At 30.7% G+C, this 26,137-nt stretch overlaps 2 protein-coding genes across 7 annotated transcripts in view; one reads left to right on the forward strand and one right to left on the reverse strand.

Moving 5' to 3' along the window:
* The window catches only part of LOC126743654 (uncharacterized), a 116,016-nt gene that overhangs the window by 70,565 nt on the left and 19,314 nt on the right, over nucleotides 1-26,137 (forward strand). For 3 of the 6 annotated variants that reach the window (XM_050450851.1, XM_050450849.1, XM_050450853.1), the window contains 5 exons: nucleotides 1,314-1,458; nucleotides 6,038-6,165; nucleotides 14,194-14,433; nucleotides 15,889-16,114; nucleotides 21,357-21,494. In XM_050450851.1, the coding sequence (XP_050306808.1) occupies nucleotides 1,314-1,458; nucleotides 6,038-6,165; nucleotides 14,194-14,433; nucleotides 15,889-16,114; nucleotides 21,357-21,494 (877 nt within the window). Of the gene's footprint in view, nucleotides 1-1,313; nucleotides 1,459-6,037; nucleotides 6,166-9,273; nucleotides 9,419-14,193; nucleotides 14,434-15,888; nucleotides 16,115-21,356; nucleotides 21,495-26,137 lie in introns of those variants that run through there. The other 3 variants (XM_050450850.1, XM_050450852.1, XM_050450854.1) reach the window with 3 other exon arrangements.
* On the reverse strand, nucleotides 22,126-24,320 carry LOC126743657 (uncharacterized). The gene has a single exon (XM_050450856.1). It carries the CDS (start codon nucleotides 24,154-24,156, stop codon nucleotides 22,279-22,281), a length of 1,878 nt encoding a protein of 625 aa, XP_050306813.1. The 5' UTR covers nucleotides 24,157-24,320; the 3' UTR covers nucleotides 22,126-22,278.

A 26,137-nucleotide genomic window follows, 5' to 3' on the forward strand; every position in this document is an offset into this window, starting at 1 on the left:
TTAGTTGTCATTTCATGGATAATTTTTTAAAAAAATGCATTTATCTGAGAAAAAACTTAATAGAAAAAAAATTTAATGGTTTCAACAAGATGGGGCATTTTCTCACTTTGCCATCGCCGTTCAATCATTTCTCGGTGCAATTTTCCCTAACAGATGGATTGGACAAAGAGGACCGATTGAGTGGCCACCAAGGTCACCAGATATAACCCCACTAGACTTTTTCTTATGGGGCTCTTTGAGGTCAAAAGTTTATGTGAATAGACCAAAAAATGTTGACGATTTAAATCTAAGAATTCGACAAAAAATTAAACGTTATTGGAAGTTATTTACCGATTTCAAAAATGCATTGAAGTAAATGGAGAACAAATTGAACATCAGTTGCAATAAATATTGTATACATTTTTATTTTTTAATATCGTATGTTTTATTAGTTTATTCCGTCAAATTTGACAAACTGCTTACTTTAGGCATTGTAAAATGTCATAATATAGAGGGTGTACTTATATTCTTCTAATATTTTCTACTTGAAATAAAAATAAATTAATTATAAGAAACGTATTAAGAAAAAATCTGGAAAAAATATGTTTTTTATTAAAATTTTAAAAACCTGCTACCTCCTTTTTTACGATACACAAAAAAATTAAATATATTTTTTTAAATTTTAAGAAGAAAACTTTCATTCCTTAAGACTACATTAAGATACAGGGATGTTTAAATAAACAAAGTTGACGCATTTTTTCTGCTAATATTTAAGATTATTTAATGCATATAATACTTTTGAAAAAAAAATACTGAATGACCCAAATTGCTTCAAAATATATAAATCATGTTACTTTCGTAAACCTCATGAAAGTTATTCAATTTTTTATTTATCTTGCTATAACTTCCCACAACACACAATTCGCTATATAACCCGTAAAACTCCGAAAAAGAAAATACTGTATAGATTCCTCTCCAGAATTTAATGTGTCCCAAGACAAAAAGGCCAATGCCAGTAATCTGATTTCTCAATCGTCCGTCGTTTTATCGGCGGAGATACCGAAACTTAATTACGAAACTCCCCTTTTCCGAAATCGCAGTTTGTAAAAATAAATTTATGATTTCGTACGGTCGGTAAAAGTTGCTTGTTATTTCCCATACCTAGTCTGTCACGTAAATTGACTATTAAACAGTTTCAGCGAGTGAAGACAATAGCAATAGCTCGCCGTTTTCACACGTTCTAAAAATAGGCGCATATTCGCAAATTCGCGCTGTTTGCATGAAAACGAACACAAGGGGGGCCTGATTTAATATATCATTTGGATTTGTTTCAGAAAAAGACCCTTATCCAGTTGAATCGTTGCCAACTTGTACCCACGCCCATCAGGTTTGTCAACAGGAGCCAAGTTGCATAAAATTATATGAGGACTTTAAAACGCACTGCAAAGTTCGGGATAATAAGTGCAGGATGGAAGACAGGTATGGATTTAGTAGGGTTACAGTTTATTTTATTGTTTGAAACTCGTATATTTAAATGGAGCTATGTAGGTAGTTTGCTTGGTGAAATATCATATATTCCTGGAATATACCAAAAATATCCTATAAGGGTATATTCTGAGCACATTTTACTTAAATTGCCTCAAGATATATGATAACTTTATAGTTTCCTGTAAAAAATGCGGATTTAGAATTTTAAAATTTGCAATTTTTATTTCGTTATTTTTTTGGTTATTTTTGTGTAATAATTTAATCAATTAATTTTTAGTTCTAAAAAAATATTTTTTTTATTATAGTGTATATATATAAAGGAAAAAATATAGTATATAAAAAAGGAAGCTTATTTAATTATTTGTGAATTTTTCAGGTATTTTGATTGTCCTTTTTTTTTTAATTCATTTTGAATTGACAAATTTGGTTTAAAAGAAAATTGTATTATAAAAATGCCTAGAATTAAACTTTTTTTTTTCAATTTAGTTTATACTTTAAGGCCTTATATAGTATATTTATTATAATTTATTGGTGCTAGCAAAATTTAATAATGCTCTAAAGGGCCCTTCTTAAAAATATATAACTGCATATAAATATTTACATTTATTTTACACCCTGAGATACTCCAGAAGACTTTACAGAATATTTTTCTTTTCAGATATTTTAGATATCCTAACTCTGCGTATTCCTGTAATATTTTTGTTACATTTTTACGTAATTTGAAATTAAATTAATGAGTTAACTTATTATTTCTAACATGGGTGGAAAATTACTTTATCGATCTTTAAACTTGAGGTAATAAACTTTTGAGGCCACGAAAATATCATATTGCGCACTTAATAAGAGAGTAACTATTTTTTTATACAAATAGGAAAATTTTAAAATTTTATTTGTCCTTTAGAGTGATATAAAGAACGAATTCACTAATATACTATATTCACTACACAATCATATAGTTTGTGATTTTCCTGAAAAAAGTTATGTTTTTTATGAATATAAAGTTAACAATTACAAATTTGGCTACATTGTTACAAAAACCGAATGACGTGATTGACTCTGACGGTAGATGTTATTTATGCCGATTTTTCTAAAGCGTTTGATAAAGTTTTGTTACCAAAATTAGATGGATTTGGTTTATCTTACAAGCTTCTGCCGTTGCTTGCCTCATTTTTAAAGCAAGAATTTAGTATATTGTATGTAGGGGATCTACATTTTGTAGTTTTGTCGCTTTATCAGGGGTACCTCAAGAATCCTCGTAACCTAGGATAAAAACTTTTTTATCTCTTATAAATGATCTTTCATTTTGCTTAAAATATTGTGGTTAGTAAAATATTTGCTGAAAATTTCAAATTTTACAGAGCAATTAATAGTACGAGAGACTGCGAGCTTTTTCAGCATGATATGGATGGGGTAATACTTTAGTCAAAACAAAACAAATTATCTTCGAATGTTGATAGGTGTGTTGGCGTGAAAATCACGAGAAAAAAAAGTGCCAATTGATTACGATTATAAAATGGTTACCAATCTTTTAAAACAAAAGACGATAAGAGTAATTTTTGTTAGTAAGTTAAATTCCAGTGCTCATAATAACACAGTTGTCAATAAGGCATTTAAGGTTTTAGAATTTCTAATTCGCAATGCTTGTAATTTAAAAACTATTATTACTCTCTTTAAAAGAAGAAACCAGTCCATTATTTCTAAAAATGTTTTTTTTTAAGTCAGTTACCTAAGGAAAGTGCAAGGCAAAAATTTAAATTCAGCTTCTGTTCATAGTTTCTTTTGTTAGACATTTTACTTTTTTAGGTTTGATTGCTTTTTTAACTTTTAATTTAAAAATTTTAATTGTCCCTAAACCGTTGGGAAAGTAGTATCCAGAAGTCATGTGTCTGGAATATATACAAAAGCCAGGACATTCCTGGAATGTCCTCCCAGAATCTGTTTGACGATCTTTATCCATATTGCTTTTTTCATAAATCATTAAAAAACTAAGAGATTTAAGCCAGAATTTCAATTCAATATAGATTATTTCAGTATATTGAATTTACCTTCCAACACAGTCACTATTTTCTAAGACCAAACATAAGAAAAACACTTTCAGAATTTCCGTAATTTCTATCTATTCGACTTCCAATTTCTGCTCGCTGCAATGAATATGTTGTATAAGTTATTTCAAAACGACAATCTAATGCAAATCATTATCAACATTTGCTGGCACTGTCTTAATATCAGTAAAAGTCATTAAAGCCGTGGCAAATAACAGTCCGTCGGCAACTATAATTAATATAAACTTGCTATCACGTTTTAATCTTTATTAAAATTAGCTAAAGTGATTCCTATCCATATCAATTCCAAACCTGTTGAAAAAGTGCTCTACAACAGACTTGCGAGGTTTCTTAATAAGTATCACCTCCTTGACAACAGCCAACATGGATTTTGGGAAAATCTACCGAACCAGTAGTGGTTAGGCTTGTGAACTTTATAAGGGACAAATTGGATGCTGGAAAAATTGTTGCTGGAATATTTGTCGACCTTTCCAGGGCGGTTGAAACACTGAATCCGATACTTATTGAAGCCCAACTAAATCATTTGGGAACTAGGGGAAATTGCCTACGAATAATAATGTCTTAAGTTGAGTTGAATTTGATCTTTGTTAAGTCAACATAGATACTTCACAGGGATCTATACTTGTACCATTATAATTTCTACTATCCTTTAATGACTTAGCTGGTATCACGATAAAGTTTGCCGATGTTGGCTTCAGTGGGAATAACTGCTGAACAACTAATTGATGAACAGATTCTCATGCAGAAAATTAATGCAGTATTTGACTGTCCTCAACTAACCAATTTATACTAAATAAAGAAAAGGGTGTTCAAATATATTTTTTGGCTGATCTAATAAAAAACTGTAACATGATGAAGTGCTTGGGCACACATGTGGATAGCCAGACAAATTGGGACGCACAACTACACCATTTTTGCTCAGAGTTGAAAAAAGCGTATTATGCCCTTTTAAAATTAGGAAACAATTATATATACAATACACAGTATTTGTATTTCAAAAAAGAATCATTTGACTGTTGTATGGTTTACACAAGAATCCTGTCGTAAAGTTTGCGAGGAACTAAATTCACGTAAACATAAGGTAACCGAGACATAAAACGTTACGCTATAAAAAGTCCTCCCACTATGCCTGTATCAAAATATACAATCAACTACCAACAATGATCAGAGAACTTAAATTGTTTAACCAGTTCAAGAGAAAATGTGACTTTTTCTTATATGGCTGTTCTTGTTTTCTTAGTTGTAAGATCTATCGATGTTTTTATCTGTTTTATTCTCAAATGTTATAATTTTAACCTGTCAAAAATGTTTGTTCGTTAATATTTATATACTGTAATGTTAGTATTTATTGTTTTATTAATTTTAATTCATTTACGTTTTAGTATTTAACTTCTTATTTAATTTACGTAAATATAAACAAAATACCTCTTAGATACCTATTAGATTTAGTAATTAATATCCTCTATATCCTGATTGATGACTTGATGTGATAAAAGAATTTGAATTTTGAGTATGCTTGGAAGATGAGTAAGAAGTCTATTCCAGGTATTTTGACTGACTCAGTTTATCTTTAATTGCCTGAAATAAAATTGAGCGTACTTACACGATTAGTCCAGGCATTCTAATTGCTTCAAATTTCTCTATAAAAGTCTCAAATTAGTAAACCTTTGACTTATTTAGGTCATATTCAATTGCCTGGAAAAGGATTAAGAGTATTTGGAAGAATAGTCCAGGCATTCCCTCTACTACCTCAGATTTACCTCTAAAACCGTCAAAACAGTAAATCTTTAGCTCTTTTATCTTATCTATAATTGCTGGGAAGAGGACTGAAAAATATATTCCAGGTATTTCAACTGCCTCAGATTTATCTATCAAATGTTTTAGACAGTAAGCCTTTGACTTATTTAGTTTATCTTCAATTTCCTGTAAGAGGATTAAGAGTACTTAGCAGAATATTCCAGGAACTCTTACTGCATCAGATTCCTCTATAAAACTCTCAAAACAGTGAGCTCTTAATTCATTTAGCCCCATCTTCAATTACCTGGAAGAGATTTGAGACTCTTCAGAATACTAGTCTAGGCATTTTAACTGCCTCAGATTTTCCTCGAAAAATCTCAACATTTGTAAGTTTTTGACTGATTCAGCTCATCTTTAAATACCTGAAATAGATTTGAGCGTACTTACAAAACTAGTCCAGGCATTCTAATTGCTTCAATTCATTCTAAAGTCTTGAGACAGTAGACCTTTGACTCCTTCAGTCTTTGACTAGTCCAGGCATTTCTAATTCATTATTTTATTTATCTTTGACTTCCTGTATAATACATAATTTTCATGCAATAATTTTGTATCATGCACCAAACTATTTATGATTTAACATAGCAATTACCGTTTGAAAATAGAACGTTTTGTCTAGAAACCTGTCTAGATTGATTAAAAAATTAGTTTGTTTTACTAAAACAATTAACACTTTACCAAGAGCGCACTTTAATCCAGCTTTATAATTTAAGGGAACTCTGTTTCGAATCATGGACTGCACTACGTCGCTCCCCGATATTCGGCTGCATCTGCCCAAACAATCACATGAAAAAAAGATGCGACCGCATGTTCAGCATGGTAAACCATAATCCGTGCGTGGGTAAGTTTAATCTAAAGAAAACAATCCAGTTTTAGATCTTTTTATTTTTTTGGCTTAGCTGGTTTACACTAATTTCTTGTTACACTCTCTTTAAATCTAAACTGAGACTTTCGATTAATTATGAATTTAATTAAGCCACCCCTAGGGACTTTTTTAGTTCGTTTTTGTTTTAACGTAACCTCACAAGAAATGCACCTAACATACTGTTTGTGGAAAATGTCATGGTAATATTATTCAGAAAGAAATGTTTGTTAGCACGCGAGGCTGGTAGTTTAAAAGCGAATTCGTTCTAATTTGCTCGGATGTCGAACTTAACTTAATAATACCAAGATGTTGCGAAATATCGTCACTTTGATGTGTTTTTTTATGAAAATAAAATTTCTCTAAAAATAGGTTTGCGCTTTAATTAATTCAATACGGGATGCATTCAGAACGTTATACATGAGCTCGAAAACGAATTTTTTCTGGGTCAATGTCATTTATTGAACGGTTTTTGTATGCGCGGTGGTTTGGAAAAAAGAATTTTTAGGGTTGGTGTTATATAGTAAGAGAATTGGTATATTGGAATTTTGGTATACTGGGTATCCCATATCTAGGATAAGTTACTGAAAATGATGTTTAAAATTTAATTTTTTTGTTTAATTTACAGATTTTATGCAAATTTTAAAAGTAATTCTTTGCTTTAGCTTTTAGAAGGATATTAAATTATTTTCAAAACTGATATTCTGGAGATTTATAAAAAAAAATCCAAAACAAAAAATTAAATTCATTTAAATTTTAAGAATTTATTAACACCGATTTACCATAAAGTACTGCGTAACTTGGAGTATTACGGTTTTCGATGTATAGCATTGAGCTGCCGTCTCCTATATATTTTAGAGGAATCGGTCACTTGTTTTAAATAGTATTTCATCCCAAGTTCGCCAATAAATGAATAATATATAAAATATAAGAAGATTTAATATAATATATTAAAACTTCTTGATAAATAATATATTAATACTTCTTATATTAAAAACTCTCTGGTTTCTTACCAAATATTGTTTAGTAGATTCAAGTTCCAAAAAATGCACCAAACGCATAATTCTTGTATTGTAAATAAGTGATTGGGAAAATTGATACGGGATTTATAGTAATAACATTCGAAAATTAATAATTTACGTAACTCAATTTGTTATTGAAATAAACTACAACTTTTTCATTCCGGAAGCAAATAGAGAAGCTATAAATTTAAGCACCCTATATTAAGAATAAGGGGGAGAACTTACATCGTCAATATATTACGTGAGTGGCATGTGATCGATAAAGTAATAAATTGGAATTTAATACTTGCCTATTTAAATTATCAGCCCGTTCTAACGATAACTACCTTTTCGCGTTTCGTTTTGTAAAAGATCGTTAAAAATGCAAAAATGGAGTTTGCATTAAATTTTTAAAATTATTAATTATTATACATAAAGAGAAAGTTTAACTTTAAGTAAGGTGCCAAATTACAAAACATAATCAACACTCACACAAAAATTCATTATTTTTATAACCGTATTGAATGATTTTTTTTTGGTTGACAACACCGTTCAGAAAACGTGTATTAACTAGAGCTGGAAATAATTTTATTATAAAGAAAGTAAATTTATAATTACCAGAAATCTCGTTACAAGAGTAAACAAGTTCAAAGTAATTTTTTATGGAAAAATCACAGTTTTATAGATTACTTTATTTACTTACTTACTTTATTTCGATGTAAAAATGCCATTGTAATTCTTTCTTTAAACGATCCAATCCACGTTTTTCCAGCTATTAGATATTGTAATTAAAAAATAGAGAAATTTCGATTTTAATAAAAATGAATCACCTATTGCAAAAAGGCGAAGGAGGAAAAAAGAAGAGAAAAACGAAAGAGAAGAAGAAGACCTTAAATTAGAAATATTTTATCGCATATTATCCTATGCAATAAAAAGAAAAGCTAGAATTAAATGAATGAAAGAAAAAGAACAACAAGAGGAATACACTATAGATTAAAAATGATTACGTGATTAAACCTGAATGAAAAATGTACAGAGAAAATTTAATAAAAACTAACATATTTGATATGTCAGAAATAAGTTAATGAATATTTTTTATTTATTTACTAAATACTATCTATATGAAAAGACAAGAGTTGACGCATGCTTAAAGCTATTGAGAAGCACGGGAAAGCTTGAAAAATATGAAAAAGAATAAGGAAACACATTTAAACTGATTAAACTTAATAGGTCATAAGGAAAATATATTGAAATTTAAAAACAATAAGGAAATAAAAAAACGATTTTTATCATAAAATATCGATTTTAGGAGAAGTGATTCTAGAACTGGAGAAAATATCTCGACTATAGATGGAATAATTAATAAAAGTTACTAAAAGGGTGTATCAAAAATTAATATAAAAATAGTTGAAGAAAATTCGAAATCTCTTATTCAGAAAGGAAAATAGCTGGTGTATACTTAGAAATAGATTGAAAGGCTTAAAAAGAAGAAAAACTAAAATAAAATTTTTCCTTTTATAAATATTATTAAGTTAATTGGCTTATATTGGAAAGCTTTATATACCCCAAAGAAAACAATTTAAAAAATGGCTCACATTGACGAGGTTTACGAAAGCATGGTAGAAATTTCCATTTACTTTCCAGGATTCTTATTTTTCAGTTATACAGAGTACAATATGTCACTTTTTACAAGACAAAAACTCATTCTGCTCCCTAATATTCAAGAATAAGATCTCGGATAATATTTTTTTAGGAGAAAACATATATTTTCAATTTCTTCTAATTACATTTTCACTCATTAATTCTATCTAACAGAACTGGAGGAAATAATAATTTTACCGCGTACAAGCCGTTCCAAAATGAATGAGAACAAAGAGTAACAGCAGATTATTTAGGTTTTATTATTATTATCATCTTATTTATTATTAAATATGTTTGATAAAATACTCTTTTTCACTTTGAATGATTTTACTCTTGGGGTACCTTAAAATACTGATTAAGATCTGATATATATAAAAATTATTTCCAGTATCCAGTTACGAAAATCCTGACCGTTCGCATATTAAAAGGCATTTTCCCCTTTCAGTAATTTTATTGCATGAAACGCACAGATATAGTGGCACCGACACTGGCACAACCGCAAACTTTCACACAAGAGTAGTGTGCATATCTATTAACTTGGTAGCCATGATTTCTACGAAGTGTTTATCTGGAACGAACTGTATATCAGGGTGAGAGTCAGTTTTATATATCGACAAGAAATATACATCATTTTGATTAATTTTCTACATAACGTCATGCTTCTACTCCTTTTTTATGGGATTGACTGAACGCGATGTGTTACGATTTCGTATCTTATTTTTATAAAACTATTAAAAAAATAACATGACAATAATTAATGATAATGAGTATAAATTAATATTTTCAGGTTAGTTGTTTCTCCGATTCTACTGGAAATGTATGTAAATAAACCTATTTATGATTTTACATAAAATTTAAAGTAATTTTTAATAATGGCTATTTCTAGTGTTTAAAATCAACAAAAGAGCCATTTAATAAGAAAAAGTTAAAAGCTCTTTAATATTGCTGCAACACCTAAACATTTTTAATGGGCCTTTAAAAGCCCATCAAGTTATTGAACTCATAACATGAAGCGTAAAAGAGTTGTTTAATATATGTGTCAATGGAAATGTTTTATGGGTGTACTATATGTTTCTCCTTATTTTCCACGGAAATTGTTCTTTAATTATGTTGAAAGAGTAATGGAGAGCTGTTTTGTTTACAATATTGTTTTAATGTTAAATTCGTTTTGAGGTTAAGTTTTATTGAGAAAGAGATTATTAAAATTGTGTAAAAATTACCAGTGTGTAAATGTGTAGGAAATACAGAAACAATAAAATGTAATTTCTAATTCCTATAATACTATCATATAAGACTATTTATTTTTGTGTACCACTGTATTATATTTTTTGTTTAGCTTAATCTAGTATATTCGACCACTGTGTGATGCTGTTAAGCAGTCATGAACCCTCATCAAATTCCCTATGGACTTAAGGAAATAAAATAAACCGAGAAACGTCAAACCTTTCGGAAGTTTCCCGGTTGAAAATCATGATTTTCCTTCATGAAATATGCACATATTCAAAAAGCTCAAAGTTTATAAAAACTTTTGACAGCCCTAAATTTGGCAAGTGAAATTTGTATGGTAAAAAACCTTAACAAAACCTGTCCTGCGCTGATTCTCATTTTTGGCACGTCATCGCATGTGTGGTCAACTTAATGATCAGATCTAAATTTTGAAAAATAACATAAATCGTGCATGAAAGTTTTTGCTTGTATTTTCTGTACAAATTTTCAAAAAAGATCACATAAACTAAAAAAAGATCGAAACCTGTGTTGCAACGAAATGAATGTTTGTTAGTATTTTAATGTCACCTAGCAATAGGTAAAAATTTCGAAAAATCCGAGACAAGCCAACCTACAACTCACGCACTTGTAAACTCAATCTTTGTAAAATGATGCAATTTTCGTGGATAAGTAGAATTGTTTTAGGGAGTAGTTTTGAATGCTAATATCATACCGAAATCCCATATTTCAGTAAACTCGAACTTTTATACGACAAAAAGTGTTGAATTGAAATTATGCTTATTGCTAAGAAAAACTCGAGAGATTGACCAATATTTTACACTTTTTCTTAGGGTCGTTGAGCAAATGTTTGCTCGGATCTTTGCCTCATATTATTTAATGATATTTTTCTATGAGTATGAACAAGCACTAAGCGTCTAAGCCTTAATTGAAAAAGCAGAATTTATTTTTTAATAAAACAATAACATATTTAATTGTTAATAAAAAATAAATGGCAGCGTAATTTGCAAAAAAATATAGTATAAGCTACTTTCATGTAAAATTATAATTTAACGGAATTTTTGTCATTCTTAGCCTTGAAAAATTCGATTTCTTTTGAGAAAGCATTCACGCCAACCGACACTCGTGATATATTAACCGATTTATGAATGTTGTAAACTTCTACACTAGACCCGGTCATAAATAACTGCATTTCTCGATTTGGTTTCTAGTAACCGATATATGGTGCGTTCTCCATTTCATACGTTTACTTCAATCGATTATATATAGAAGGCTTTTGTAAATATTTTGATAGGCATCTTGAATACAATACAATACCATGTATTTTCCCAACTGACATAAAATGTATGGACATTGATATGAGGGAAAATAACTGTTATCAACAAGTCATTTCTACTTTAATTCATCCTTCATTTTTTCCTACTGATTTTGTAAAAATAGAGAGCACGATAATTTCTATGAAACAATTCTTCTGATTGAAAAAACAAACATGTGGTTTTTGCAAAGGCAATAGTACTTTGAATCAATTCAATTAGTACTATAATGTTAATGATACATAGATTTCTTGATTGTTGTTTGATGGTCCACTTTTGTCCACTTGTAGGGTTGTTACGACCAGGGGTTGAAACAGGATTTGTTATAGAATTTTTATTTTCACGTGAATTATTATTAATACTTGGTCTATTAGATAGATTAGAACAATTTAATAAGTTATGTTTCCAAATTATTGTTTTACTCATAGGACCGATCATTTATATTTACTACATCAGGTTGATTATTATTAACTTGAAATTTTGTATTTGATTTAGATGCTTTATATAAATTGAATCTCCTTTAACAACATTACCTGTAGAAGGTTTATCAAAATAGAACCTAGATGTATCATCTGTATTTTCAATTTTAGCTGGGGTTGTATTATGCTTTTCATCCTTTACATAAACTATGTCGCCCTTTTCATAATTTTTTAGAAAGTTGTTATGCTTAATATCATAATAATGTTTGTATTTTAACTATCTATTATTTAAATGTGATTGCATATCTATTGAATTATTTATTATTTTTTCTGGACATGCTTTTTCCAGAAGCCCTTTGCAATCCTTTTTATCCTGTCCACAGCGACATGTATCGAAGTGACTTAATCGAGTATCGAACATACGATACTAAAGGTAAACTCACATGACTTGGTAACGGAGTAACTAACTCATGACAATAATTCTATGTTGTATTTTTCAATCATTATTGGCCTCTGCTTTATTTTTCGATGCCTCTATGACGAACTTTCCGAGAACTAAGTTGCGATCTGTGTCGGTGTTAGCAATCGATGGTTATATGATAACAAATAGATGTTGTTGATGATTTCTAGCCTCTGGTATTGTAGAAGGTGTATTTATGTTGTTCTTTGTGAGGAAAATAGGTGTTGTTTATTGCAGGGAAGTTATTCAGTTGGTCTTCGTTTCATTTAGTACGTGTTCGTTATCGTATTTTTGCCTAAGCCATTAAGTAAACCTTCAATGTTTAAAGTTACATCCTGTTCTATCCTCGGGCTAGATGCTAAGGGCTTTTGTACACTTATCGACCTGATGAACCAATACATACCAAACAAACTAAGTTCACTTCCTCCAACAAAGCGATAAAGATCTACTGGTTATTTAATTAATCTATCCCTAATCATATACCCAATAACATTCATCAACCTACAGACTTAACATGTCATTCTGAGAAGTTCAAGATTTCTTATGTGAAGCGGAATAACATTAAAAACCTGGACACAATAGTAGCTAGAGCTTCGTCTGGTTCTAGAGAGCCTGCGAGTTTGTGATACTGTTCCTACTCTGGTGCCTACTCTATGCCTGGTGTTGTAATGATTTATATCTGAATAGGTTTGAACCTGAAAGATGTCCCATTATATGTAAATTAAACATTGATAGATATAGGCCAAAGGAAATGTAATTATATAAAGGTCTCTAAAGTACTATCTACATCAATCTCTATACACCAAGTCAACCATGGTCCTGATATATCTCCGTTGGAAATGGCCCCATTTCAGAATTGCATATCAGATATTTGCAGAAAGATAACCATGGTAGGACACATTATTAGACAAGAAAGTAATAGCTCTTAAAGATCTTATCATGAAAAGTATTCGACTTGGTTTGTTTAACAGGTGATTTACATGTTCCTTTCATTTTAATATAACATCTAAAGTAACTAAAAATTTTGCGTGTAACACCATTCCTGTAATATTAAGTGAATTTCTTTTTAACCCATAGTTTAATTAGTTGGTCTTTGATGCACTTAGGGAAAGTCTATTGGACAAAAACGATTCATGAATATTTTTATTGCCATCATACAAGATCAGAAGCGGAGTTCGGAATAACATTACTAGTATCATCTGCAAAAGGATTGATCATCAATGTTCAACATTTGAAAGATCATCAATGTATACGAGGAATAACAGAGTACTAAGGACAGAACCTTATGGAACAATATGATTTATGTTTCTATCAGTTGACACACTATTAATAAAACCAACATATTGACTGCGGCCTGAAGTTACGGCTCAATTAATCTCCCACCATTATATACAGACGGTATAGTTTTCATTTCTGGATACGAATCCCATGAGAGACAGAATCAAATATTTAAGTGAGGTTATGAAAAGAAGCATATGAATCCATATCCAATTCCCATCTTTCCATGATATTTTGTGTGAGTCACTATTGCCAATATTGTAGATTTGTTATCTCTAAAACCAAAAAGACTAAAATTTTAGGTATGGGAAGGAGAAAAATTGTCTGGTGATCTGTTAGCTCAACTTGTTTGTTGTTGGAGTTGTTTATGTGAAAGATACCTACCATGACGACCTACCAAGATATTTTTAATAACATAATATATTATTTGGTTGGACTTACTGAATACCGCTAAAAACTGATACAATTATCTATCTTTAAACTGTAATCTTTTCAAAAGTGATTTTTCCCTATAAAGGGCTCCACAAGCTTAGAATTTTTTTTTAATATTGAATAACTAATTGTGCATCTTCCCTATTAAGTTATGGCTTAAACCAATCGAATGATGTATATTTCTAACCAAAATGCACGCACTGGTTTATCGATAATATCAAAGTGGTTATTTTCAATAGCAGCTATTTCAGCTTGGGATAACACGTCCGCCTCGTATCTTGACGAAATTGGCGATATTCTGCTTAAAAATCCATTAGTGGACTCGGCAAACGGTCAAGAAGCACACGCCGACTATGACCATATTTCCATTAACATCTTAAAGAATGACAGACTGAAAGGTCGAAAGTTCCACTACGCGTATCCGGAAGAAGAGGATACTCATCCCATTGACCATCCCAATCACCATTTAGGGCCTTCAAGTAGGTATTTGATGTTTTTTTTTTAATTGTGTCATATGTTTTTTTTGTTTATTTATATAATCAGCGTTTTAGGTCAGTTTTTTAATGAATAATCGTGACGGTTGAAGAACTATAAAGCGAAATAGTTGCTATGAGAATATAAAAAACCTTGTTTTTCTATGCATGATTTCTTGTAGCAAATTTACTATTTCTAGTATATTTTTTTACTTAAAAATATTTTTAGTTTTATGACCTAAATTACGAGATTTTTTTCAATAATTTTATTAGCATTAGACTGGCACATGTTTCTTGCACTAATTTAAATAAAACCGTTAGTACTTACAACAAGGGTCATCATCGATAAAATCCAACTTCGGGTGGCTATAATTTAAAAACTATTATGGAAAAAATGTAAAAAACTTTTCCTTTATTTATTTTTCCCACTTTAGTTCTACTTAAATAAAGTCTGTTTAAGTAATCTGTTTATGAAACCATTAAACTCAAATTATTGAACCGTTTGGTAATACATTTCTTGTTAGAGAGGTCGAACCTCTCTCCTCCCTAAATATGATCATAAATGAGGGAGGAGAGGAAATACAAATATAAAATTTTACTTTTTAAGTAATTTTCTTTCTATGATAAACATTAAATAATATATTTTAATTAAACGAAATATGATTAAACATAAAAATTTAATTAAACAATAAAATTAAAATTAAGAAATAGGTATAAAAAAAATATTTGTAAATAAAAGATAAAGAGTAAGTAATTTTATAATTACAAAAAGAAGCAATAAAAAATAAGCCCCAATTATTTCAGGATACTTTGACTTTGGATTTTGGCGTAAAATACAGTGAAAAGGATTCAGATCTGGACGTTTCGATTTATTACTAAGTGATCCTCATTGCACGGTTCAATAAAAATAACAATAATTTAAAAAAAATACTTAATAGAAAAAATACAAATTTAATATCATTCATGCAGTTGAAAAGGATTGCAATGATGCATATAGTAATAGAAAAATGAAATGCGGCAACGAAGATGAAAATTTTATAAATTCAATGTTTCCTATTTTTATGCATGAAACCCCATATGAGATTAAAAAACAATTTCAAGATGATTCAGGAAGTAAAGGAGAAATTAAATGTAGTAAAACTTCAAAGAATTCCACGATACTTCTTAATGTAATCGGTGCCAAAATAAGAAATTTTGGTATAAAGAAAAACAAATTATTATTGAATGAAAAATAGGAAAACCTAGGTATTACTCTGCAAATGATAAATAAAAGCTTTTGTATCTTTTGGTAGAAACCCTGGGGGGCAATTTTATTCCACTATTTTAATTTTCCTCTCCTAGTTCCTCATTAAATCCTTATTAAATTAAAAACTTAATTTCTTCTTCAGTTGATTAATACCGAAGTTATCTGTAAGTACTAACAGCCAAAGCTCGCAAATCTATACAAATCTGCCCTTCTAGGTAACTCAATCGAGCAGGATAAAGAAAAATTAATATTCCAAAGCACGTGTCACAGTGCTATGGACAACTGCAACAACAACTACCAATGCCGGATGCTTCTCGGGCCCATTTTACACCACTGCGACATCAACCGGTGCCATAGGGAGCATTGCATGAAAGCCCTCCAAAACTTTTACAAACAGAAGAATTTCCCGTGGAATGTTGAGATCGCGTTTTGTTTATGCAAGTAAGTATTGATGGGACAACAAATTCTGTTTAAATGGCAAACGTCTTAAAAACCTGGTGTTTATCCCAATTTTGACTTCATCCAGTTAACAGTTTTAATGTTATGTATCCTTATTCTCTCCTCTCCTCTCCAAGATTTCTCCTTCTGCATAATTGGATAATGAGAACTCAATTTTTTACTTTTCACCTATGTGGCTGTACTGATGTAATTCACGCTACTGCTCGCACATATGTGACAAATTATATCAAAGCAGGCCCAACTTAATCATTTAAGTCAAAAATTGTTTATACTGGATATGAATTTGCCTCACCCAGTATTTGCTCGTAGACGTAGCAAATGCCATCTAGCAATGTTATTTAAAATATCACGTAAAACGTCAAATGTCACGACAATGGTTTGTCAATTTAATAATTGTTGCCTTCCACGTCAACATTTCTCTGGTCTAGGACCTTAGAGAGAATAAGATATCGTTGATTGAATATTTGAGTTAATATTCAATCCCAAATATTCAGTCAACGCAGATATTAACAACATTACAAGTCATATGACATGTCAAACGTCATTACTGTCATGAACCAACTTACATGGAGTACTTCATAGAAATCGACTTCTACAAAGTATACTTTTTATTAGTTGGTTTTTCGAGATGTAGTTGGTATTTTAAAATTAAATTTAAAAAGGTTATTTACTATAGGGATTTTAACCTAAAATAGAATTTATAGAATTTAAAATTATTATATAAACGACAACATCTTTACCATCATACTTTAACTGTCAAGAGCATTAAAAAAAGGATAATAATTGAAAAGATTTAGGGAGAGTTCCCTTAAACCTTTTTTATTCGCTATTACCCTATAGGAGCCTCACTATAGGTTTACAGGCAAGGGTGGCTTGGCCGTAATAGGTTGAGTAAAGAACCACTTGATTGTAGAATTCAATACTGATTTATTCACCCAAAACTACAACTATTTATATCAAAAATCTTAAACTAACAATTCGTGGTAATTTTCAAAACTAAGATGTATTCTCTTTACGATACTTCCTACATTCCCAATGATGAAACCTTGCAAATTGTTTTAAAAAACTAAACAGTTCGTGATTCGGGTGACAGACGCATCTTGACGGACTAACATAAACAGTTTTATATACTTAAGTAAAAAATAGAATTTTTAAATTAATAAATTTAAAATTAAAAATGTCGATTAGACATTAATAGTATCCAAAGGCACATAAAATTTCAAATGTCATCACTGTCATCTGTCAACTCACATGAATTGTTTTATAAAAATAAGCGTCTGGCCCTCCTGATCCTTCTTCTTCTTCCTCAATTACAATGGACTCGCGTTGTATCTCGACGGCCGCCCAATTTTGTTGTTTATTATGGACCTACAGTTTAATCTGGGTTCCGAACCACAAATGCTTTTTTTTTATAAGACAAACACAAACAACCATGCCCATGCCAGGATTCGAACCTGAGACCACACAATCGCATCGTGAATACTTTGCTCACGGTGGTACCGAGGTCGGCCCTCCTGATCCTACATATTTTTGAAATTTTTTTTTGAAATTATCTGTCATCCACCAACTATCAAGGACCTTAGTGAGAATTCGGATTACGAACCTAATAAATATACCAGGACTGCTAATTTAATGGAAAGTAAATGACCATTACTAGGTGGCCGCCATTTTGCGTCCTTTCGATGTTGGTCACTCTCACAAATTTCAGTTGTGCCAATAGTAGGGAAACAAGACAATTAAAGTTTTTGGGAGGATACGTTTACAAAAACGAAATATATAACTTATAAGTTACATTTAGTTAAGAATTTAAGATAGTTGCGTTAGATCTGAGATTTTTCTTGTACTTCTTTAAGAATTTCGTTAAAATTTACCAAAGTAATCCTTACCTAAATTGAGACAAAGTTTCAATTAACTTGGGATAGATGCATGCACTTTAAAATATTTTTTTTATTATTCTGATAAACTTGAATCTTATAAATCCTAATATGTACCATGAAAATGATGATCTTCATTTAAATTTTTGCTTGTGTTTACTTAATAAATTTAGTTAAAAACGCTTTTATTTTCTTTCTATTTTTACTTTACGACTTTCCTTCTATGTACAGCGTTTCCACATTAATAGGTGCAACCATCTATAAAAATCAAAATATAGATGATTTTGTGAGAGTTTGTAATTAGCAAGGGTTTATCTAGTAAAAAATAAACAACTCTATATTATTATAGGATAAACAACACAGACAGACAAATCACAATAATCCGCTATACTTACAATTAAAATGTTATTCAGTCATATCGAGTGATTGTGTCGAGTCGTGATTTTAAAATCCCAATGATGGTTAAAAAAACAACGTCAATAAAAAAAATAAATTTAGTTCATGAAAGGTCACACGTCAAACGTCAGCATCGCCAACTTCATTACCGTTACTTACTACACCATATTTTTTGTTGGCAACACTGAAAATGTTCAGAGTGACCAACATCAAAAGAGCACAACCACTATAAAAATGGCGGACACCAGGCAGCGGTCATTTTTGAGTAAAGTGGCCATATGCATTAGCAGTCCAGGTATATTTATTAAGTTCGTGATTCGGATATTAACAGCATTCAGAAGCATCAGAAATGCCAAACGTAATTACTGTCATTGTTGGCTTTTCAGACTCTTTGGAGGCTCTTTTAAGCTATTTTGACAAAAAAACAGTAAAATAGGAATTTTAAGTATAGGAGTGTCTGTAAGAAACTAAATCAATTATCACATATGGAATAGTAAATATATCCGTTTCTATAAGTCAAAATTAAGCATTTGTTTGCTCTTGGGATTTTTTAGGCTCTCCTGAAAAAAACAGTAAAATCCCTATATTAGGAGTCGAGAAATTGGAATTTTAAGAACAGGAACGCCTGTAAGAAACAAAATCATTTTGTCAACTCACATGAATTAGGTCATAGGAATAGACTTCTGTAAAGTATACATTGGAATAGTTAAGTCTTTCAGATGATTTTTGCGTTTCTGGTATTCTCAATAATATCAGAATTAAATTTAAAAAAACCTACCATAAAGATTGAAACCAAGTATCTATTATATATTATATGAAATAGAGCATGTTAAACGTCATTACTGTCAACTGTCAATGTATATAAATTAATTCAACTTTTGCAAAGTATGCTTTGTCCTAGTTGCTTTTTCGATACAGTTGGCGCTCCTGGTACTAAACATTTTAAAATTATATTTAAAAATAACTATAGGGATTTGAATTAGGGATCCAGTATACAGGGTGTTACTTAAAGGTATGTCATAATTTAAAAGGGACATTCCTGGACCGATTTTAAGTCAAAAAGTTCATATAAACATGGGTCCTAAAATGATTAGTGTTTAAGATACAGGGTGTTAAATTTTTTTTTTTCGTTTTTAATAAATTTTTTAAATACGGTTTAAAATATTAAACTGAATTTTGGCACAGGATATTAAGGTAAAAAAACACATTTTTTAGATGTTCACCTACTTTTTTTTAGCAACCAGTGGCGTAGCTATGATGAATTTTTAATACAATTTTACAAAAAAAATACTACGCCATTGACTTACGAAAAAAATTATGATTTTATCTTAATTATCAATCAATTATAAATAAAAAATTCCTCTATGACTTTTGCTGTAAATCTTACCGTTTGGGTGTAATCGTTAATTAAAAAAAGTCTTTTATGCATAAAATGCATCTTAAAAAATTATGGAAAAAAATCAAGTTGCCAGCAACTGTTTTTTTGTTGTTGTAAACATTATGACACTGACATTAATGATTATTTTTGATTGTGTTAAGTTTGATTTTATTTTCAGTTTTTATTAGGTACATTTTTCAAATATTTATTTTCAAGCTATTTTTTACAAACTGGTGAACAAAAAGCAACAACAATTAAATACAATATAAACATACATAATTTACAACAAATGTTGGAAATGACCACCTCTTGCCTCTATGCAGGCTTCTGCTCTTCTTCTCATAGAATCACGAACTCTTTCGAAATTTCCAGACGTTATTTAAGTCAGGTGATCTAGGTGGCCAAAACTGTGGTCCTCCATGGCCTATCCATTTATTTCGGTAGACTCTATTTAAATGCTCACGAGCCAATATGCTAAAGTGGGCTGGAGCACCATCATGCATAAACCAAAGTTGTTGCCCTAACTGAAGAGGAACATCTTCGAGAAGCAAAGGCAAATCATTTTGGAGAAAATTACAATAATTTTGTCCGTTAAGGCGTCCTGGTAAAAAAGATATTCCAATTAAATGATCGGATACGATACCGATCCAAACGTTTATTGAAAATTGTTCCTGAAAATGTGTCTCTGTAATCGCATGAGGGTTTTCTTGAGCCCAGTAATGATTGTTATGTAAATTGATTATTGCATTTCTGGAGAAATTAGCCTCGTCCGTATTGAGGATTTTGTGTTACTTTTTGGAGATACCATCTACAAAATTGCGTACGCGGTTCATAATCTCTAAGAAGCAATGCCTGAACCCTTTGTATGTGAAAAGAATATTAGAAGGAATCCCTTAAAATTTCCCATACCGTCTTGTAGCAGATGTTCAATACCATACCAATTTTTCGTGTACTTGTGGTCGGATCCTCTTCGACTGCATGTAGGACAGCCTCTTCAACTGCCGGTGTCCTAACTGTATGGGGCCTTCCCTCGGCAGAATTAGCCTTAAAACTCCCAGATTCAGCCAGACGACGATGAATGTTTATAAATATTCTTCTATCTAGGACAGCGCGATTAGGATACCTTTCTTGATATAAACGCCGCGCCTCCATAGCATAATTTTTTCGTAAGTCAATAGTGTAGTATTTTTTTTGTAAAATTGTATTAAAAATTCATCATAGCTACGCCACTGGTTGCTAAAAAAAAGTAGGTGAACATCTAAAAAATGTGTTTTTATGCCATAATATCCTGTGCCAAAATTCAGTTCAATATTTTAAACCGTATTTGAAAAATTTATTAAAAACGAAAAAAAAATAAAACTTTAACAGCCTGTATCTTAAAAACTAAGCATTTTAGGACCCATGTTTATATAAACTTTTCGACTTAAAATCGGTCCAAGAATGTCCCTTTTCAATTATGACATACCTTTAAGTAAAACCCTGTATATTATATAATATAATGGTATTACATACATGGATTACATCATAAAAATATAGTTCTACGACATATATTCAAAGCATCTTTATTTATTTTTAGGAAAACGGACCGTAAACACGATCCGTGCTTAATAGCTCAGGAAAAGTTGCATCCCCCGTGTGCTCAAAGAACCGAAGAAATACCTCCGCCAACTTGTCTTCGTCTGGCAGAAACTTGTAAGGAGAATAACGAATGCAGGTAATAAAACATGCAGTTTTTTACATATTTTTCTATTTGCATAATAAAGTATTTAAAATTATCAAAAAAAAATACAAGGTGTTGTTCTGTGCTTCTTTTTTATTCCTTGTTTATTGTTTTTCACAATTTATCTTATTATTCTTCTTCTGCTTCATCTTCTTATCATTTACAACCTAACTAAAGGTTAGAAAAAATATTAAAGTCAATAAACTAGAGATTTATAATTTTGTTATAAATATTAATTTTATTGTAAACATTATTAAATAAAAAAAAAATAAAAATTATATAACACCATGCTACCATAAAATATAATAAATCTTGCACTAGAAGACATGTTTGGTTGATTTATTCCAAGGAATATAGTAGGATTTTACTATCTTTAGACTATACTTTTATGAGGTAAAAATAGACCCGTTATCAATTGAATGTATTATTTAAAAGATAAGAATTAATTTCAAATTATACTCGTATACTCGTAAGTATGAACCTTTAATAAAATCAATTATCGCCATTAGAAGCGGCTTATTATCTATAATTTATTTCATTCATGAATCTGGTTTAATTGCGTATTATGTCTCAATTTGATAACCTTCAATAAATTCTAATTATACTTAAATTTTAGAATGCAAAATACAATGAGTCGCCTTTATTTCAAGATTAAAGTACTTTATTACATTATTAGAGAAAATCGAGCTTCAAAACTAAAACGTTTTAAATATACTAATAACACTATATCCTATAATTCCTTATTTAGAAAAACATCTTACAGTTAAGTCTATATTAACTAAAGCCCTTTTATGCCCAATAATGATCGGTCCCATCTGAATCCGTTCTTCAATAAATCAACGGAATCTGTCATCAAGCCCCTCATCATTTCCTTATATTTCTCACTCTTCCAGCAAAGATCGGTCAGTTCATCTCTTTGATTTTCCATGTAATAGTCGAACTTCTCTTGATCGAATATAACCTCTTTTCGAATATCTGTGTCCATAAGGGTTGTATGTCCATATGCAAATGCCATTGCCACAGCAATGGGCTTCATTTCGTAAACGTCTTTCTCAAAATCTTGTTTACTATATATTTTGTGTAAATCCAGACCAAACTCTTCTAAATATTTTCTAAGCGTATCATAGTACCAGTCTAGTAAATATTTCAAATGCTTAGTACGAGTTTCTTTGGTAGATGTCAGGTGAATAAAAAACATCATTTCATAGGCGGGAGAAAGGTACCTTACGACCTGGAAATCGATGAGCTTTCCGTCAATAACTAGGTTATCTGGACCATATTTGATAAGGGTATTCCCTACGTAAAGATCTCCATGATTAACAACCTTTCTTCTACTGCCAGGCATTTTGGAGATAAATAAGATACTGTAAAGGAAATCTTTAATTGCTTCTTGAAATACCTCTGGTGACATATTAAGTTCTTCTACTAAATCTGGAAATTTATTTAAAACATATGTAAAATTGCTTATATTTCTATCCATTAAATCGGCCATAGTCCCTTCGTAAGTCCAAAGTTTTTCAGCTAAATCTCTTTCGTAAATATCATATAAGCTGACTTGTCTTCCAGACTCTTCTGATAGCCTCTCTTCTGTTATGAAGGAGCAGGCATGGAATTTTGCCAGCTTATCCAACACAGCCTTGAGACCATCTAAATTTAGAACAGTATTGACTTCAGGTGTGCTATATCCTAGTTCAGTAAGATTATCCAGTACCATATAACCGCTAATGCCACGCAGGTAACATTTGGGCGCGAAATCCAACAGTTTTTCTAGACCATACTTTTGGAATAAAGGATAAAGGGTGCCATAGAAGAAATTCTCTTTTTTGCCAATATTCCTCGTTTCAATAATTTCTCGTAAGTATTCAGTGCTGGCTAGTAAAAATTTACAAAAGAAGTCTAAAGTTTCTTCTTGTAAAACCACTTTGAGGTAATAGTACTCTCCTAGGTGTCCATTTTTTTCCGACAATGACACCAATTTGTAGCTAACCAAATGGAAATCGGTGGAGTCTAGTTTTTTACAAACCACCTCATATACTTCTTCTTGATGTATCAAGGGATATTGAAAATAGTTTGCTAGATTATTCAACAGTTCTGATGAAACTTGCTTAGAATTGTGATATTCACTTACTAGTATAATTTTGGCAACCGGGAGCAGTATTCTTACTTGAAGGTCCATGTAAAGATCCGTTATCTTATCTGATGCATTACTATGCAAACTTGCAAGCTGCTGCATTAAAAATTCATAATATGTTTTTATAAGCTCCTTAAAGTACTTTTGTCTAAAACTTTCGGTGCTTAAAGAAAATATATACAACAAAGCATCCAGAACCGGAGGGACGCGGTTTTCTCGTGAACTCACTTGTAATGACACTTTTACATCACTGTTGTTAGATAAAGTCCAAACACTTGGCACCAATAACTCTTCTGTGAGCATCACATTATCAAAGTCAGCTTGGACTTTCTTGATTGTCTTATCAAACTGGCTTTGGTCCAGAGCCTTAAAATGCTCCATAGATGACACTGTTTTAACATGTTCTTCAATTGATAATACTGCACTATCCTTGACTTGATTTTTATTTATAAAAGTGGTTTGAAGTTGAGAGAGATTCTGTAAAATTGCCCGTAGTTGTTGAAAATTATCCTTTTCACACTGCATCTTGCCTTCAAGTAGAAACTCCGAATTAAAAACTTTTTGCACAGTTTATTTGTTCACCAAACACAAAATATTTAAGCCTAATTTAAACGCAATGTTTCACGAGTGCAAATTCATTTAATTTGAAGTACTAACAAGCAGTATTAGAACTGGTTATGTGCCGGACTCGATTTGATTGTTATTTATAGAGAATTCGCGTCGAGTTATTTAACTGATTAGATAATATTTTTTTATATATGATAATTGAGAGAATGTTGTTGGTAGTGAAGTTTATTATAGTGCGTCTTCTTTAGTGGTGTTAGATTCTATTAAAAGCAAAATGGAAATTCAGAATGTCTTATGTCAAATGAATGAGCCAGACGTAAGTCTTAGTTAAAAGAAATTTTTAACTTCTTGCTTGGAAAAAAAGGTTTCTTTTCTCATAGTTTCCATGAAGAAGTGTATTATTTTAATTACAAAAATTCTGATTATAATTTGGTAAATGGATAACTAAATGGTATTGTATGTGTTGTAATAAATAATACAACTTTACTAATACCATCAATACTAAAACTTTTCCGAGAAACCGGCTGATTCTCCGTTATTCCGGAATGAAACAAGTGGCACACCGCACGACATCGCGAAGGCTAAACGGGAATCTTCTGGAACACCGTTCTACCGAATATATAAGGAGCCGCATCGCCGATAATAGTCAGTTGTCAATTCAGTTAAATAAAGTTTGGAATATTGGCGCGAGATTTAAATAGTTCTAAATAAATATCTCCAGTAGTTGTGAGTGATCGTGTTTTTGTAGTGAAGTGTGTAAATAAATTAGTTGACTATTTTCTATTGTTTTAATTCACACCTACCGAACGGGAAGAATACTACAATGTTTTCTCAGCAAAGAGATTCAGGGAATTAATTTTACATATTTCATAGCATCTAAATAGTCTTCCTGGTTTTCAAATAAGCTTAAAAAGTTGATTCTTCGAAAATATTTAAGAGGTATTTGAAGAAAATTGGTCCATATATCAATATTTAATTTCAATATTATTTAGCGAGTTATATGCTAGAAAATCAACAGCTTACCCCAATACAAGGTTTTTGGGAAATGAAGTGGCAGATATGATATTGTGGATATGTTTGCTTACCAGTGGAATGAAATGTTAATGATAATTATTAATTAGTTACTAACTACTAATAAACTGTAGATGTGTCTTATCTGAGTGTATCCAGCAACGTTTTTATTTAAAAAGAGATTACGCCAAGCAGCTTCAATTTTTCAGTTTAATTTGGATGTATACTTATCCGTAGACTTTTCCGTAGTTTCATTCGTATTTACACTAGAATAAAGAAGATAGTCCAGGCAGAAAAAATGTTTGATTGCTTATTAGAGGAACGTATGCAAATAGGATATTTCAGTAGTTATTTATTTCGATTTAAATTAAGAGAAATTAACATTTCCAAGCAATTCAAATATGTCGTTAACCGCAGTTTTTTATTTCTGATTGGAAGTCTTAATTCTGAATTTCTTAATTTTATGAAGGAAGGCCACAATGAATATCGTTTAGCTTATCTTTGAAAATGCAGGTTTTCTGACAATCTCCAGTCATTCTAAAAGCTGTTTTTATGTAAATGCACAAAGATTTTTTCCGTTAATATTAATAATTTTTGATAATTGATCCAACTAAGATATTTTGACTGCTTCACAAATATTGATGGTACATCAAAAGTGAAGTGGGACAGTTGCTATAATTATAAAATCTTAATTCTTATTAAAAACCGTTGGTAACCCTTTGCTCCAAATTCTTAATTAAGTATTTAAGGCCTAAAGGCATCAGCTTCTTTAATTTTGTTATTATCTGAATTTTCTATTCTCTTCCATTTTTACTATATTTGAAACAAATGATCTTTGTAGATAGTCTAGTCAAGTAGCAGAGAAAAGGAATAATTATTGAATTTTCATAGAACAGGTGGAAGTAGACACCTAGGAAGCTTTTTATCA

This window comes from Anthonomus grandis, chromosome 13 (assembly GCF_022605725.1).
Source record: "Anthonomus grandis grandis chromosome 13, icAntGran1.3, whole genome shotgun sequence".
Classification (NCBI taxonomy): Eukaryota; Metazoa; Arthropoda; class Insecta; order Coleoptera; family Curculionidae; genus Anthonomus; species Anthonomus grandis.

What these genes read in the sequence shown, in the direction of transcription:
- LOC126743657 (XM_050450856.1), bottom strand. Translation starts at nt 24,156, where the DNA reads ATGCAGTGTGAAAAGGATAATTTTCAACAACTACGGGCAATTTTACAG.